Source organism: Akebia trifoliata, chromosome 5, assembly GCF_017979445.1.
Source record: "Akebia trifoliata isolate Shusen 1 chromosome 5, ASM1797944v1, whole genome shotgun sequence".
Classification (NCBI taxonomy): Eukaryota; Viridiplantae; Streptophyta; class Magnoliopsida; order Ranunculales; family Lardizabalaceae; genus Akebia; species Akebia trifoliata.
The window spans coordinates 34,991,415-35,008,485 of NC_141379.1; the positions used below are offsets into that span (position 1 = coordinate 34,991,415).

General features: G+C 36.2%; 3 protein-coding genes across 4 annotated transcripts; 2 read left to right on the forward strand and 1 right to left on the reverse strand.

The window, feature by feature from the left end:
- The first annotated feature begins 279 nt into the window (after positions 1–279).
- On the forward strand, positions 280–8,113 carry LOC147402565 (galactokinase-like). Its single transcript, XM_086444263.1, has 13 exons — positions 280–622; positions 739–923; positions 2,214–2,260; positions 2,662–2,756; positions 2,885–2,967; positions 3,768–3,836; positions 4,695–4,880; positions 5,290–5,424; positions 5,795–5,929; positions 6,319–6,389; positions 6,955–7,032; positions 7,599–7,740; positions 7,856–8,113. Exons 1-13 carry the CDS (start codon positions 460–462, stop codon positions 7,964–7,966), a joined length of 1,500 nt encoding a protein of 499 aa, XP_086300389.1. The 5' UTR covers positions 280–459; the 3' UTR covers positions 7,967–8,113.
- Positions 8,114–9,453: 1,340 nt separating this feature from the next.
- LOC147402566 (uncharacterized) lies at positions 9,454–12,238 on the forward strand. Its single transcript, XM_086444264.1, has 3 exons — positions 9,454–10,983; positions 11,671–11,806; positions 11,920–12,238. The coding sequence occupies exons 1-3, from the start codon at positions 10,440–10,442 to the stop codon at positions 11,978–11,980; spliced, it is 741 nt and encodes a 246-aa protein (XP_086300390.1). The 5' UTR covers positions 9,454–10,439; the 3' UTR covers positions 11,981–12,238.
- A 1,006-nt stretch (positions 12,239–13,244) lies between these two features.
- On the reverse strand, positions 13,245–16,215 carry LOC147402567 (xaa-pro aminopeptidase P). 2 transcript variants are annotated; one of them, XM_086444265.1, is made up of 3 exons: positions 16,057–16,215; positions 15,809–15,957; positions 13,245–13,464 (listed from the first exon to the last, which is right to left on the reverse strand). In XM_086444265.1, exons 1-3 carry the CDS (start codon positions 16,166–16,168, stop codon positions 13,387–13,389), a joined length of 339 nt encoding a protein of 112 aa, XP_086300391.1. In that variant the 5' UTR covers positions 16,169–16,215; the 3' UTR covers positions 13,245–13,386. The 2 variants fall into 2 exon arrangements, with proteins under 2 accessions (XP_086300391.1, XP_086300392.1); XM_086444266.1 differs by lacking the exon at positions 13,245–13,464 and adding an exon at positions 13,493–15,476.
- Positions 16,216–17,071: the final 856 nt, after the last annotated feature.

The following is a 17,071-nucleotide window of genomic DNA, read 5'->3' on the forward strand; positions in this document are numbered from 1 at the left end:
TATATATATTAAATCGAGTTGATGCAATTATATTGTTAATGGATCAGGTTTGGACCCTAATTCTGATATCTAATAAATCCACGGTCCAGTGCTTATCCGACTAATTCGGTCCAATCTGATCCTTATTCGATTGGTCCCAGATCGACCCTAATCCGATTAGGATCCGCTCCATTGACAGTCCTAGTTGGACACTTGGATGGACATATCTGGATGGATAATTTATATTACGCCACGCGCGCTCTGGATTGGAAGGTCTTTTGAAGAGAAGGAAAAAAAAAAAAAACGTAAAATAATATATGAGCCGTGATAATATATCGCTCTAAAAGATAGGATCTAAAAGCAGGTTTTTCGCTCTAATTCGCAAAAAAACTCCTTTAAAACTTGTTATAATCGAAGAGCATTATTGCAAAGATCGAAGCTTTAAGTTTATTTACAGAGGAATCAAAAGGTTTTTCTTTAATGGCGAAGCACGAAGAGCTACCAATCCCTATTTTTTCCACTCTCGAATCAGTTTATGGAGACGGATCTCAGCTTGAAGAAGCTCAGTTACGATTCGACACACTGAAATCGAAGTTTATCGAGGTGTTTGGTCACGAACCTCATGTTTACGCTCGATCACCAGGTTCGTTACGGTTGTTTTGATCTTTTTAGGCTTATTGGTTCACGAATTTCCTTTTTTATTTGATGATAAGGACTTAGGTTTTTGGAGAATTAGAAAAGGTTTGATCTTTAATGCAGGTAGAGTGAACTTGATTGGAGAGCATATTGACTATGAGGGTTATTCGGTGTTACCGATGGCCATACGACAAGATACAATCGTTGCGATTCGTAAGCATGATTCAACGGAGTCTCCAAAGCTTCTTAGAATTGCAAATGTGAATGATAAATACTCCATGTGTACTTATCCTGCTGATCCTGATCAGGTATACTTTGCTTCCTGTACAATTTTTTTTGGTATCAGATGTTCAGTTTGGAGGCAATTTGTTTAATTTGATAAACTAGGATGTTTTGATCATGTTAATGTCCCAAAATTTTAATTGAAAGTCGTTGTAATGAGCTTGTTACTCTGGTTTCTTTTAATTTTTAGAAGAATTAACGCAATTAGGTGGAATGTTTCCGATTTGTGCTACCAACTGTCAGGGGTCGAGCCAGGATTTTACCCATGTTAGGGCAACCAAGAGTAGAAATTTTTTTGTGGGGACAACTAAGAGTGAAAAAAAATAGTTGTAGGGGCAACTAAGATTGGGAAATTTTTTTTCATGGAGGGCAATGGTAGCCCATTTTTTTTATCCGTCGCAATAGCTCACTAATTCATAAGACTTTGAAAATTCTTGTGGGGGCAAGTGCCCCCACTCTAAATCCGCCCCTGCCAACAGTATTAAAGTTAATGGGGAAGTCCATTTAATGACACAAAGTGGGGTTCAATTATGATCAATCAGTTTTCTCATAATTGGGAAGATGAGAAAAGATGAATCACAAACAAGCTTGCAGAATTTTGGTTTGTTGGTACTCTGTGTGTTTCAGGGTTATTGCTGACTCATTCATGAGGTTTGCACATTATGTGCGGGTGCGGCTGTCTATTTGGAGAATATCGAGTCATCTCTTTTCCAAATCAGTGATCTGGCATCACTGAGGTTTTTTGGGGGACCTGTAGTATAAGATTACCTTTTTCTGTAAATTTTAATATATGGGTTGCGTTTTCTGCCGAGCAGCAATTTGTATCAGAATTTATATGGTCCAAGTAGAAATTTTAAGCGCTTGATGCACTGCTAACTGGCTATGGAAATGAAGCTGTGGGTGTTTACTTTGGCCTAATTGTATAAAACAGGCATAGCAGATGTGGATAAAATTTAATTTGGTTTATTTAGACTTTATTTAAACTGGATTACCATACATTGGGTTCTGCTTTAACATCCGCCATTTCTTTGTTGATCCAAGTTTTCTTTTCAATTCTAGAGTGACTATGTTTGACTTTTCTCTAAATCAATTCCTGAAATGGCATACGCCCTTTCTATTAGTTGCTATCCAGTTGGTAATGAATAAGAATTGAAGTGATCTGAAACCAGCATCACTACTTTTCCAATAACTTACAGTCAATATCTTGGTGCATTATTGTAACTCCTCTTTTTCTGCTTATGTTGTGCCTTCCATTAGTAAGATAAGTTTATATTATGTCAAGGCAAAGATGCAAATGACCTTGTCCATGTGTGCAGGATATTGATTTGAAGAATCACAAGTGGGGACATTATTTCATTTGTGGGTAAGACATGATCGGTTCGGTTTGGTTATTCTATCTTCAAATGGTGCTTTAAAACTTCTTATGTTTGCATTCCCACGGATTTGTAGGCTTATCAACCATAGTTCTGACGTGGATATACTTCGCGCTATTTTTATTCCAAGAGTAGAAGTTTGACGAAGTGCTACGCAAACTTGTGATGTTTTATCAAGTGCATTTATCACCACATTTCATTGACCTGATGACTGTTTAAACATAATTTAATTTTGGACCAAATAATATTATAACATGGAGTGCAATAATTTTTATAACAAAATAATATTCTTGTGGTTGCCGTATAGTTCACATTGATTCGTGCAAGGTAGCGAGAACTGTCAATGATTGCTGAATTTCCTTGCTGATAATAACTGGTATGTGTTCTGCAGGTACAAAGGATTTCATGAATTCACTAAATCCAAAGGACTAGATGTTGGTGTACCAGTTGGCCTTGATATACTAGTTGATGGGACAGTTCCTACAGGTATTGTTCCCTGCAGTTTTGTGCATAATGACAACTTTGCCGCTAATTACTGGACTATTGGGTATTGCTTTTTCTTTCTTTTTTTCTTATGAGAAAAGTCAAAGTTACGTGACATCTTGTTCATGTAGGGTCTGGATTATCAAGCTCGGCTGCTTTTGTTTGCTCTTCTACCATCGTTATAATGGCTGCTTTTGATGCAAATTTCCCAAAGGTGTTCAGCCTTTCCTTTTAAGTTCTACAAAAGTATTTTAGTCCATTGTTTGGCTGTATTAAGTTTACAAATTTATGATTCAAAATGACCAATAAGAGACCCCCACTTGCATATGGATTTTATGCAGCCAAATCCATGTGAATTTAGTAAGATTTACTGCATTACTTTTCTAGATTTCATAAATAAATTTTTAGCATATTTGCAGCTTATATTTTATTTGAATAGCAGAAATTTCGATTTGCAAGATGATAGCTTCTTGTAGATTGAGAGAAGGAAAGTAGAGCTTGGATTTAAAGAGGGTAATGACCTAAATTATAGATGAACATATTTATAGGAAATGTTGAGCTGATCTATTTTTTGAACTCTTTACGTTGAAAATTTGGTCAGTCAGTTCAGTAACATGTTTTGGGAAAATAAAACATGTACTATGTACTAATATAATTGAAGCTTTATGGGTGCTAGGTTGTTCTTCTAAAGTGGTGTACATTTTGTGGTTCGTTTGTATATGATTTTCTTACCAAAGAAGATTGAATATATACAAAATAGAATTATTAGTTTTATATAAAGGATTCAATGTCTCAGATTATTGATCCTGCTCGTATATCCAATGTCAGAAAAGAGCAGTAATTTATTATTGTTACTTTTCTTTTTCCTGGAAACTATGAAAATAATGTAAAGATTTTGTAGGATTTTATTCTAAATACATCATGTAATTGAAAGTTTGTTAACAGCTGTATATTGTTTGTTGTCCTATTTCTTTCCTGCTACTTCCATTAATTCACTTGTTCCTTATTTTACAGAAAGAAATTGCCCAGCTTACATGTGAATGTGAACACCACATTGGAACACAATCTGGTGGGATGGACCAGGTGAGATATCTCTTTCTTCATGCTTATAGTTTTGATGGATTTCTTTTTCTACCCAAGAAGCTAGATTGAGGAAATGATGCATGCATGCCCTCTTTTGAAAGATAATGCTTATTTTTTTTTTTTCATTCTAAGTTTTCAACTTTCCAAGGAGGAGTCTGTTAGTGGTGTATGTTGCTTTGACATTTGAATGAAACATAAATATTTGGCTTCAGGTCAATCTTTATTGTTTCTCACTGTGTTGTCGAAGGTGAACGTGTCAGCTTGCAAAGTTTGTTTAAGTATGTGAGGGTTGATACCACGACCTGGGTTCAATGCCTGCCTTCACATACTAATGACTAACCTAACCACTAAGCATGCTTGCTTATAAAAAGAAACTGTGATGTCAAAGGTGACTGCTCTTTTGTCCAGGAGCCTGGCAGCCAACATGGAACTTAGGTTATATAGGTGAGGCAAACACTTGGCTTTTTAGGTGACTGCTAAGATAACCTTAAAATCTAAGTATTCACCTGTAATGTTTGGTTATAGTCAGTACAAGCTCCTCGGAACATTTTGAGTATGATGAGCTTACTGTTGCAAGCTTGTAGTATATTACATTATCTGTATTTTATTTATGGTACCATACATTCATATATGCATACATTTATATTTAGGGTATTATATTTTATCTTTATTCATAGACAAGTGTTTATCTTTCTAGTGTCTAAGATTGGTTTATAGTGTTATGCATATTTTATATTATGTTATTGATGTTTTCCATGCTATTACCATACATACTATGTACTTTTTGTACATAGATTAGTATTTTCTGGTTTTATATTTTTATAAGTTTATCAGACCTGATATTTTGTTACTTGGCAGGCAATCTCTGTCATGGCCAAATCTGGGTTTGCAGAGCTGATTGATTTCAACCCTGTCCGTGCAACTGATGTACTACTTCCTGCTGGTGGGACTTTTGTGATAGCCCATTCCTTGGCAGAATCCCAGAAAGCAGTGACTGCTGCAACAAATTACAATAACCGGGTCGTAGAATGCCGTCTAGCATCTGTAAGTTTTCATTGTCCTTGTTCTGAATGGTAGAGAGGTCTTTATATTTTCTGTTCTCTACAATTAATGTGCTTTAAATTTGTTCTTAGTTTGTTCGCCTTCAGAAGAAAGTGTATATTAAAGATTCAATCTGAGATTGGACACAATTCGACCTGCATTTCAAATCTCATATTTTAATTGTACGTTGAAGTGTTGGACATAGAACAACATTAAGCAGTGTTCCTAGACAAAGAAGTTATTTCAATGATGATCACAATCTTAATTGTGTTGATTTTCTATGTCATCCATACTTTGCTTGTGTCAATTGATTAGGAATTCCTGAACTTTGTAAGCTCTATAATAGTGCTATTGTTGTTTTTGTACCGTGTTCTGATTCCAGTTACAATGTGGTTCCTGAACATTTCTGCAGATTGTGCTTGGTATAAAGCTGGGAATGAAACCAGAGGAGGCAATTTCCAAAGTGAAAACTCTCTCTGATGTTGAGGGTTTATGTGTATCTTTTGCGAGTAATCGTGGCTCTTCTGATCCTGTCCTGGCTGTCAAGGTATTTCTCTTGCAGAACTTGAATATTTCTCTTGTATTTTTTTTCAACTTAAAGAGTTCCATATCACGGTTCAATGACACTGTGAGTGACCTTCGTAAATTTTTACTTCCAACGAGTTACTTTATAAGGCACCAGTCATTACATAGTCAGGAATCGGGATTCTATGATGGCATGTTGTTAATTTTTTAACTAATTGATTATGCTGCTTAAATTTTTTTTATTAGTGTGATCATGTTCGATAAATTTGTGTTAAAAGGGAAGAAGAAAAAACAAGAACTTCACACTTTTTGACCATTTAGTGTATGCATATATTTTAAATCTATATGGCATTACACCATACATCAAGTTATCACTTTTCTGTATGTTACAGGAATTTTTGAATGAGGAACCATATACAGCTGAAGATATTGAAAAAATTATAGAGGAAAATCTCCCATCAGTCTTGGGTAATGCTCCATCTTCGTTGGAAGTTCTAAAGGCTGCCAAACATTTTAAGTTATTCCAGGTAATTCCTTAGTTTTGGGTTCTGTTTTGCAAATATGGTTCTATATCATATCTTATGATGGATGCATTGATTTCTTCAACTTGCTTGCTCTTACTCTACATATCGGTTTAATATATTCTACCATAACTCCAGTTTTTGTTTGCACAAGATTAGTTTGATTGTAATCATGATTCATGTTGAGGTATCTGTAATAAGAAATCACTCACAAATCCCAATAACCAGAAATAGATCAGAGTAGCATCAAGTTGCATCATATATCTGAATTTTCCCTCGAGCATTTAATGCTATGTGAACTAAGCATAATAGTCTTTGTCGTTGCTGCTTTTAGACAATGATGATGACTATGTCTTTTCTGATTGAGCTTTTTTGGTGTTGTTTTGTTTGCCCAGAGGGCTGCACATGTATACTCAGAAGCCAAGCGCGTTCATGCTTTCAAGGACACCGTTTTATCAAAACTAAGGTGCGTCTCATTTGCAAACGAAAGATCACTTGTGTAATCTATGTATGCTTAATGCATGTGCTCAAAGTGATGCACATCCACACATGTATTATTCTGAAGAAAAATGTGTGAATTATATCACAATTGCGGTCTTTGTATGGTCTCATTTCTATTCTCCTCAATCCGAGCTTACGCATGCACAGATAATTATTCATATTGACCTGCTCCTTTTATGCTCTTCACTAGGTGATTTAGTTGTTATTGTGTCATATTATGCTCTCTGGTTTGGGCTGTTATTTTACCTGGTATGGACTATGAAGGACCAACACCTAATCAATGGTCTTCTCAATAGCTGTTTGCTTGGTTTGTTGTCATCATTTATAGTGTCTTAGCACCACTACAGGGGTTGACAACTTGAATCCTCTTCCCCCTTTGATTCTATCTAGAGCCCTTCTGTTAAGTAGTGCTCTTCAAAAAAAAAATTATAATAATATATTATGCAAAACCATTATTTTCAAATAGCTCAGCTGGAGATAGAATTTACTCCCCAGTCTCAAATTCTAATTGCCAAGTTTTTTTTTCCCAGTGATGAGGAGATGCTGAAAAAGCTTGGTGACCTTATGAACGAAAGCCATCACAGTTGCAGTGTTCTGTATGAGTGCAGGTGAGTAAGACTCCCCATCTGCGTACATGATCTACACATATGAACACAATTTCTCCACATGTTGTGCTGCCTTATATAGTCATTTATCCATTTAAACACAGATGAAACTTATAGAATGTACTCTCAGTTAATTAATATATATGTGTATATGTATTTATACACTTGTTTACGGCTCTTTATGTATGTGTATCTGTCATTTCAAGGAAGCAGGTTCCTTGGATATTAAACTATTAAATTTCTTCAAATTTCTGTTTCTCAGTGTATCCAAAAATGTCCATATCATCGTTACTGCTATAATCCAAGTGAATTACACAAGGATTTTCACTGTAGGCTCTGTTAATACGTGTAGCTTTTTTCCAAACTTTTCCTTCAATGCACATGTACTCTCAAAATCAAAGGTGACAGATGTGGCACTGTATTACTGCATTGCGTATTAAATACTAAATTGTTTGCCAAATAACACTAGTCAGGACTTGAACCAAGTAACAAAAATCCCTATGATGCCTCTTTTCAATTTATTCTCTTCTTTGTAAGTACCTATCTTTCTTCCTCTCTCCTATTTTTAGCTGCCCGGAGTTGGAAGAGCTGGTAAAAGTTTGCCGAGACAATGGAGCACTTGGGGCAAGACTCACGGGAGCCGGATGGGGTGGTTGTGCAGTCGCCTTGGTCAAAGAGAATATTGTCCCACAATTCATTCTCAATTTAAAGGTAACTCTCTTGTCTTCCTCTCCAAAATCTTTCTGCTCAACTATTATGGCAAACTTCTCTGTGGATCTCTTATGTTAACACGAAAAGTTTGCTGATGGGTGCTTATTTGTTTCAGGAATCCTTCTACCATTCAAGAATCGAAAAGGGGGTGATCAATAAGAATGATCTCGGCCTCTATGTCTTTGCTTCCAAGCCTTCAAGTGGAGCGGCAATATTCAAGTTTTAGTCTTCAATCTTCAACTTCTTATCTATCCTTCTCCCTTCATTGGTGAGGCAAACAACACTAAAAATCTGTTTGTTGCTCCACTGACTTTTATTTAAACATCTAACATTTTCCATCCACTTAAATAAATCTGATTGTCACATTGGAAAATGAGGACATAGTCTGAAAATTTGTCGTTTCATTTTTATTTACCTAAGGTACAATTTTGTGTTTGAAGGAATGTGGATTGGGATCATGACCCTAGCCCTAATTGAATGAACATGGTTCATTTAGCCAATCTTAAATTTATGGGATAATTTGACGATAATGCTAAAAATTATCTGCAATCATTCAATTATACAATTTTAATCTGCCAACTCTTGCAGTTGGGTGAGTAGTCCTATTAACTTGCAAACAACTCTTCCAAAATTTACATATGGAAGAAGTTAGTTTGGAGTGATGTCAGGCGTACTGAAGCGATTGATCGAAATTCTAAAATATTTATTCATTGTGATCTCTCTTGGATGGAAAATTTCTCAAAATCAATGTTTGATTTGATGGTCTTGTCTGTGTGTGTGTGTGTGTGTGTGTGTACCTTCCAAGGGTCATGGCTGAACCCATTCTAGATTAATGGACTGAATGATCTGGAAGAGTGGCTATTTCTGTGGGTCCAAGAAGAAGGGAGTCAAATCTGCTCTCTTTATCTAAATTGTCCTATGGGCATGAATCCTAAATTTAGACAACTTCTATTTCAACACCAATTTCTTATTATAACACACCAACTATGGAACTAAACAAATGTTGAGAAGGGGCCAATCAGAGAGAGAGAGAGAGAGACCTACAACCTGCTCTCCAAATATTCAAAATTTGGTGGGGCAGGCCAGTGAGGACGGCAGGTAGGTATAAGATATGGGCTACCATGGACTCAGCCCATTGGATAGCAAATTCATTGCACCTCAATGCGTTATAAAATAAATATTCTATGGATTGCATATCGTCAAAAGTCTCACACTAGATAAGATGAAATCGTCGGATGAGTTTTTTGAAAAAAATGAATGTGGGTTTTAAATCTCATCCGATACATTGACTTGTCCATCCGTCTCACTGCAGGACAATACCAAGACGGTGGTTTTGGACAAGTTTTTAAATGATTGGAAAGGCAAGTTTTTAAATGATTGGAAAGGCTTCTTCATCGCTATTGTTTAGGTCCACTTATCTCTCTTTGTGGATCAACACATACATGACAAATCAATTTGATCGATAATTTCTAGGTTACTTAGATTGAACACTAAAAAAATGATCAAACTCCATGACTGGAAATCACCACAAAATTCAAATATACTTGGAGTCACAATCAAGTTTCTTATTTTTGTACAGCTCATGATCAATGGTCCCAAAAAAAAAATGTGACACGCACATCAAGGGGGGATTTATTAAATTAATCATAAAATTAGTTAATTTCATTAATTTATATACTTAACATTAGTCAAACTATACTATACTAAATATAAAATATGATTTTCACCTACAATGGATAAGTTGGTAAAAATAAATTTGGGAATTAAGATAATTTAATAATATATATTTTAGAAGACGAGACACACCACTAATACAACCCTCCACACCGACAAGTACAAAGGGTTCTCCTTAAACTCCGAATATCCGTTTTAAACCTCCTATCTGCTGTGCTGGCTCTCTCTCTCTCTCTCTCTTTCCTTTTTAAATTCTAGACTTTCCGTCAAACGTGTCGAATATCTCTTTCTAGCTAGATTTAGGGTTTAGTTGAGAGCTTTCTTTGTCGATGAGGATCCTATTTGATACTCTAGTATTCCTAGGATTTAAGGTTATCCGTTTTCCTCTCAGGTATGTTGTATTTGATTCTCCTTTTTTATTTGATGTGGTTTTGATCGAATCGAGTTTCTAGGGTTTTTTTTTTCCTAGAATGTATTTCGGTGTTCTGATTGTGATGGTTTGATAAGCTGCATTGTGTTTTTTCTGGTTTCTGTTTTCATCTTCTCTCCTTTTTTTTAAATCGTTTCTGGGGAGGTTTTCGTGGTAATTTGTTTTTTAAGAGAATCGTTTGGGTAATTTTGTCTTTTTTTTTTTTGGGAGTATTGTGAGCTACATCTGGATGATCAGGGCTTTAAGGATTCTAAGTTTTGTATAAATGCAGAATTTTGTTTATACGGCTTGGGGTTGGAAGATCGAAGACCTGGTTTTGTTCCTAAAAATGGAGATTTGAGTTCTTTCTTTCTCTTTATCTGAGGATTAAATAAGAAGTTTTGACAAGGAGACGAAACGGTGCAAAAAAGACAATTTTTTTATTTGGTATTATATTGCTTGAATTGCCCTTAATGTGAGTTTAATGGGTTGAATTGGGGCTCTATTTTAATGGGTTGAAGGTGAAAATTAGTCTAGAAAAGTTTTGCTTTTTTTTTCTATAAAAAATATTGATTTAGAGGGCATCGAGAAGAGCAGCTTGAGGATTGTTTGTTCGATGGATTACATTGTTTCGAAAGAGAGAGACCGAAACCTAGCAGTTGATCTTGAAAGTGGTGGAACTACTAGTGAAGAAGAAGGAAACAAAGATCCTGTTTCAAGTGTTAGACAAACAAAGAAGTTGTTGGGTAGGGTTTGGAGTGGGTTTGTGGGCTTGGATGGATCAATCAGAGATGAAAATGGCATGAATTCATGCAATAATATTGCAGATTCTGCTGAGGTTTCTACTGAGAATGCTAAGTTGTTGATAGACAAGAAGTTGGGAAGAGAAGAACTGGTGACCCTTTTGGCAAAGAAAATGGAGGATAATTGTAAGAAGACGAGCTCTAAAAAGCCACCACGGCCTCCCAAAGGTCCATCATTGGATGCAGCAGATCAAAAGCTGGTCAGGGAGATCTCCGAGCTTGCCATGTTGAAACGTGCGAGGGTCGAGCGAATGAGGTCACAAAAGAAGATGAGAGCAGCAAAGGCAGCATCTTCTAACAGTAACATGTGCGCCATGATTGTCACCATTATCTTCTGCCTGGTAATAATTTGTCAAGGTAACGGGATTTTCTTTTAATATTTTCTCACTTGCCCACAAGCGATCAATTTTAATTTATAATGAGGAAGAAATCATGGTTTAAAAATTAAAAAAGTACAACACACATGTTGCACATGTCATGTCTATACAATCTAATTGTCCCCATTTATGTTTTTGAGCTCTGAAAGCTCAATATGAGGAGTCACGCAATATGAATAAAAATCAGGATCCAAATCGATGTCCCATACTCCCATTCCCATAGAATAGGAACAGTGTCTAAGTGACAAGTTTTGGTTGGTGTTTAAAACACATTAGCTCATTGTTTAGCCGTTTTCAATACTACACGCAACCCTATTCCAACCAAAATGTGCCATGTAGACACTATGTCACTATAGGAACAAGACACCGTTGTGGATCGTGACTCTAAGAATAATTACATTCTTTGGTTGATTTTATCCTAATCATCCAAAGATTATGTGCATATAATTGGACGCCAAGTCTAAAGGAGAGAGGATGAGAAATCTCATTCAGCAATTATATTAATTTTTTTACAAAACAAAAAATAGGAAGTTACGGATGCAATTCAGATACCTAAAAGAGCACCACATATAACACAAAATTTCTCCCCCAATTCCTTCTAGTTGAGCTTCTCGGTCTGTCATTTTGGGAGATACTCATTTGATAATATTGGCCTTTTTTTATGCAGGGTTGTTCTCCAGAGGCATTTCAGGTGTGAATTTCCAGGGGTCCCCTGAGTCGGCAGCAGTAGCCAGTGGAGGAATGATTTCAGTTCAGTATCACAAGAATCTTTCGGTAGATGGATCTGGTTCTGGTTCCCCCAAGTATGCCACTCTTTTTTACCTGTTTCACATAAGTACACACCGAAATAGCATGCACACATACATACACACTTACAATTTTTTACATGAATTTTGGCTCTTTCATGGTCTTGCAGTTTGGTCGAACAAGTATCTGGGTCGAGTCCTGAGGAAGAAGGAAGTAGAGTCGCAGGATGAAATGGAATGCCGCAGAAGAAGACTGAAAATGAAAAACTTTTTTTTTTTGATTATTTTTCGTGCAGAATGGGATGACAGGCCTTTTAGGGTTGAGCAGACTTAAATCCTCTTCTACTTGAAGAGACTGATGTATGTAAGATCTCGGTTTGTGTATATTACTTATAGGGGCTATAAGCCCCATGTGAAGAGGATAAACCCGACTGAGAGTAATTCCCCCTTTTTACAACGCACCATAATTGAGGAATTATTACTATCCAATGTTCTTATGGTAGTTTATAGACTAATGTGTTGTGTTGTAAATGCGAATCGCAGAGCTCAAATCATTGGCACCCTTCAAGATGAACCCCTTCCTTTTCTGGGGACAATTGTAAGATAATATAGCAATTTAAGCAGACATCTTTGGTTATTCCTCTTTTTTAAGTTCCCAACATTACATTTTTAACACATCTTCCTTTTTAATGTTTCATTGGCTTTTGCCTTCAAGTTGGATAATAATTAGTCTATTATCGTCCGTGATTGACATAATTTTTTTTTGTATAACAACGTCAAATCAATTTTTTTTATATATGATTATTAAGTGCCAATTCGTCATGCCTAGGCCTCATCCCGATTATAGTAGTAATCTGGCCTATCAAAAAGGGAAGAAATCCATTTCTTAGATTAACGAAACAAAACAAGGAAACCTACATCCAAACCTTAGATTTAATGTGTTCAAGGCCATTTTTTTTTTAAATGTAGGTGAGTTTCACTATAAATATGAGCCAAAGCAGTAATATCAGAGCCAAGAAAAGAGTTATTTTGCTGTTTTGCCTACAGTTATTTTACTCCGAATAGATATTTCAATTGAACTAAAATCTGGCACAAAAAAAAAAAAGAATTCTTTTAACTTCATAAAGTCTGCGGTAAAGCCTATTTACCAGATAGGTTGCAGAGAAAACCATTCAACAAATTTTGAACCAACGTTTGCATCATGCACAAAACTTAATGCATCATAATTCAACCACTGAGAACCATGTGTTTAAAACTTGTTTTGGCATCTCGTCTCGTCCACAAATGAGACCTGAGTTGTCTCATTCAACAATGAACACCCTCCGCCTTATTTGAGAAACACATCAGGTTTGAGAAGACTTGTCTATCGCATTGGTGGACGATACTGAGATAAATTGGCTGAGTCGTCTCGATCTCGGACAAGATTTAAAACCATGCTGAGGACCGTCCGGCGAAATTTGGAAGAAAGAAGCTCAAAAGTAGGTTAAAACATAAATAACAAAAAACTCAGGCATATTCAAACTTTAAAAGAGGTTCTAAGATTCTAATGTCCATGCTACTGTGATCATATTCGGCAACCAATCAGAATGTTCCAAGCATCACTCCCATAAGATTGGTTCTTCCAACAACTGAGCAAATTAAGTTTTCACAGGCTCAGCTCGAGGCCTCCAGAGTCCTAGTCTGTACTTGTGGGTGTATTTCAAGATCAGCTTCCTCTGCATCATAGAAGCATGTATTAGGAGTATTTTTCACAGCAGGTTAGAGCTTCACAATTCAGTTTTCCTCAAATTTATAATAAGTTCATCCCTTCTGAAAATGAGGTTGTTGCAACACTCCGAACTACTTATACTTGCAAGTTTTTTAACAACTAATAAACAGAAAATAAAAATACTCCAGATTAATCAAGAAATGTTTAGGGGGGAAAATGAACAGTGGAGGCAGAATTTTTTGTTCTGAAACCAAGCTTCTGCTTCAAACTACAACTCTGTAAAACTCATTTGAAGGGGATAGGAAATTCTTGCCAATGCTGATGCATTTCAGAAATTGCCCATTGTGAAGAAAATGGCGATGAACAAAAATATATGCCATCTTTGGCATCCATAAGAACAGGAACATAAAATAAAATAAAAAACAACTTTGACGTAGTAGGTTCAAGTCCAGCTTACCCATCAGAAAAAAAAAAAAAAAAAAAAAACAGGAACATCAACACCAATATTAATCCAATTTAGATAGCAGCACCACTAGTACAATTCCAGGTGAGTTAATCATGACATCCAAGAACTCCACTGAACATAACAAATATGCCCAAGAGGTCATGCAAAATTCTCAAGAGGGGATTCTCAGTTAGAGTTAAGGCTGCAACTCAGATCAGAGGTAGGTTGCCAACTCAATCATCATAGCATTCAATCCAAGCTGGCCTTGGCCTGACAGCCTGGGCCCAACTTGTCAAGGAACAAGTTGGTCAAAGCTTGGTTTGAGTTGATTTATGAGTGGTGGTGGTGGTGTGTGGGGAGTAGAATACCCTAAATGAAGCCATTCAAAGAGATAGGCAGAGATGGGGAGCGAGGAGAAAAATAGGGGGAAAGGAGAGAGAGGCAGAGTTACTCCAATATCTGTGTCTATGTGGGGAGGAAGGTAGGGGTGAAGGCTAGTGTCATTGGTAAAGAGGAGAGATGAAGGAACAACTCTGAAGTCTGAACTCTAAACCCTATATTGCAAAGAGAATTGAGTTTGCATGAGGGTTGGTCCTGTAAAGCTCAATTAGGCCCCCCCAAGATGCGCCCCTAGGTTTCAGTTGTTGTCTCTCTTTATATGAAATGATAGAGCATTTCAATTAGTTTAATTATCAATGTTAGCTGGATTGACTTACAACTAAATTATGCTTTAAAAATCATGAAATAAAACCAACATATTCATAGAAATATAAACTACAATGGTAATGGGCCACAACTTGGCATTTATACAATAACGATGAAAAAAATCAAAGATGGTTAATTTCCATAATATGTATCAAATTTAACCTATCAATATGCATCTCCATAAAGATGGCAGAGAAATCAGTGTAAACATGAACCACCTTCGACGCATCAAATGAGATACTCTTGTCCAGCTTGGTCACCTCCCAAAAGCCCCTTCTGTCAAAGGTTTAGCCACCAAAGTAATGGATGGGGCTTCAGGTTATATTTTTTCTTGTAACACAAATGGTGTGTAGAGAATGTCTACATTGTGACTCTTGGAGAAGGCCGACCGACCAAGAGATACCAAACACACCCAACTAAGAAAAAAAGCCAATTTCAACGGGAGCTAAACGTCTCCGATTAATTGGGATAAATTTTAACCTCTGTAGGGACTTCCTCAAATAACCCTCTAGACTTCTCCCAGTTAATAGATACAAAGAATGCTCCTCAAGAGACGACAACTTCACCAAGTTTCAACTTCCGACACCCTTTTCTTTCAAACATACATTACGTATCTCCTATGATCTAGAATAAGTGTTCGTCTCATCTTCCATAGGAGTTCCAGTCAACAGTTTTTCTGTTCTACAATTTCAAACAAAATTTCTGCAATTCCTACTGAACCCTCCCACCGATAAAAAATTTCTAGCAATCTCTCATTTTTCTTTTTCTCTAAATTTGTGTCCGCTTAAACCTATAATCTTTTAAAGGGGAATGTGTTAAGAGTATTAAGTATGATGCAGTGTAATAAGATGTATTGAGTGGTTGTTCGCCTGCACACCACAGACAGCAGAAGGTCAATTAAAAGATTGGTCTCTCACTAGAGACTAGACTCTGATACCATGTGAAATAACAAGATCAGTTTATTCTTGATTTTGTTGAATTACAATCAACCCTAATAGGGTTTAATTGGTCATCGAGAATAAATTCAATTTTAGATTTTCATCAAATGCAATTGAATTGTTTGTGATTTTGTGTAATTGATTGGGAAATAAGAAACTACACCCAAAGATTAAAACTTTCGGCTAATTTATCAATTTCGTTTAAAACCCAATAAACAAAATATCAAAATGATTCAAAGAAAAAAAGGATGATTGAAATTTACGTGTTTGCAAGGGATTCCAAGCTTCTTGAGCTTGAGAGTTCGGGTGACAAGCAGATTCTGAAAGTCTCCAATCTCTGATTCGAGCTTCGCTACATGGGTTTCAACCCCTCTACCTACTCCATTCAGGAACTCTGGTATTCCTACCTTCACTGCACCCCCACAAACAAGAATCACTCCCATTTCAGATTCCACAAAAAATTGAATATTAAAACCCTAAAATCCTTTAAAATAAAAAATCTAAGACTTACAAACGTATTGGTTGGAGGATTTAGAGAAAAATCTAGAGAACCCAGGAACCAAATGTGATTGTGTTGAGATTGACAGTTGGTTTGAGAGCATTTGCTTCCAAGCCATCGCCATGGCCACGAGACAGAGAGAGAGAGAGAAGTATCGAAGACGAGAGTCGAAACAATGAGTTTTATAACTCGGTATACCGTCGCGATCCTGTCGATACGGAGTTAAATCGTTCGAGACACCTCACCTTGCGCGAGATACATTTAACTCGGTTTACACGAGAGATTTACGTGGCAGACGTATCTGTAGCAATTTTAATTTATTACGAAAACTACGTTACTTCATGAGTCAGGCTAGCATGATTAACTTAGTCCCTGTTTGTTTGCCCTGCAAATTATCGTAAACACAAAACTTTTCATTTACTGAATTTTGTGTTTATTGAAGTTTACGTAATTTGACAATTGGAGAAGCGGTTGGTTGTGTCCAATGCATAATTTTAAGTTTGCTTGTTTTAAAAAAAAAAATTACATCTTACTAAGCGTAATTCCCCACCCCATCAAACGAGTCATATTGGTTATCAAATGAAATAATTCGAGATGACACCGCCAAAGTCATTTCAGTTCAAGATTTGAAACTATGATTGAAACCATTTCAAATGCACAACGATCGATTTTCAAACCCCTAATCAAGTCAAGTCAAGTCATTTCAAACACATATAGTATTGGATGGAGAAATAAGATTTCTTTAGCAATAATGAAATCCTAAGATAAGACTTTGACGATCATCAATCTCTTGATCTTGTTTCGAAAGGATTTTAAGCCCAGCAAATCGAAATTTTCAATTTGAGCTTGACTATATTTAGGCCAACTTGGGCTTGGGTTGGGTTATTTGCAATCTCTAACTCATCCTACTAAGCTTGCATTTCGTTAATTGACAGTAGAAGCCAATCAACCTTCATTTATAACAATAAGCATAAGTTATAAATTATGAATGAACAATAACCATTAAACCTTAAAAGGCTCTAAAGCC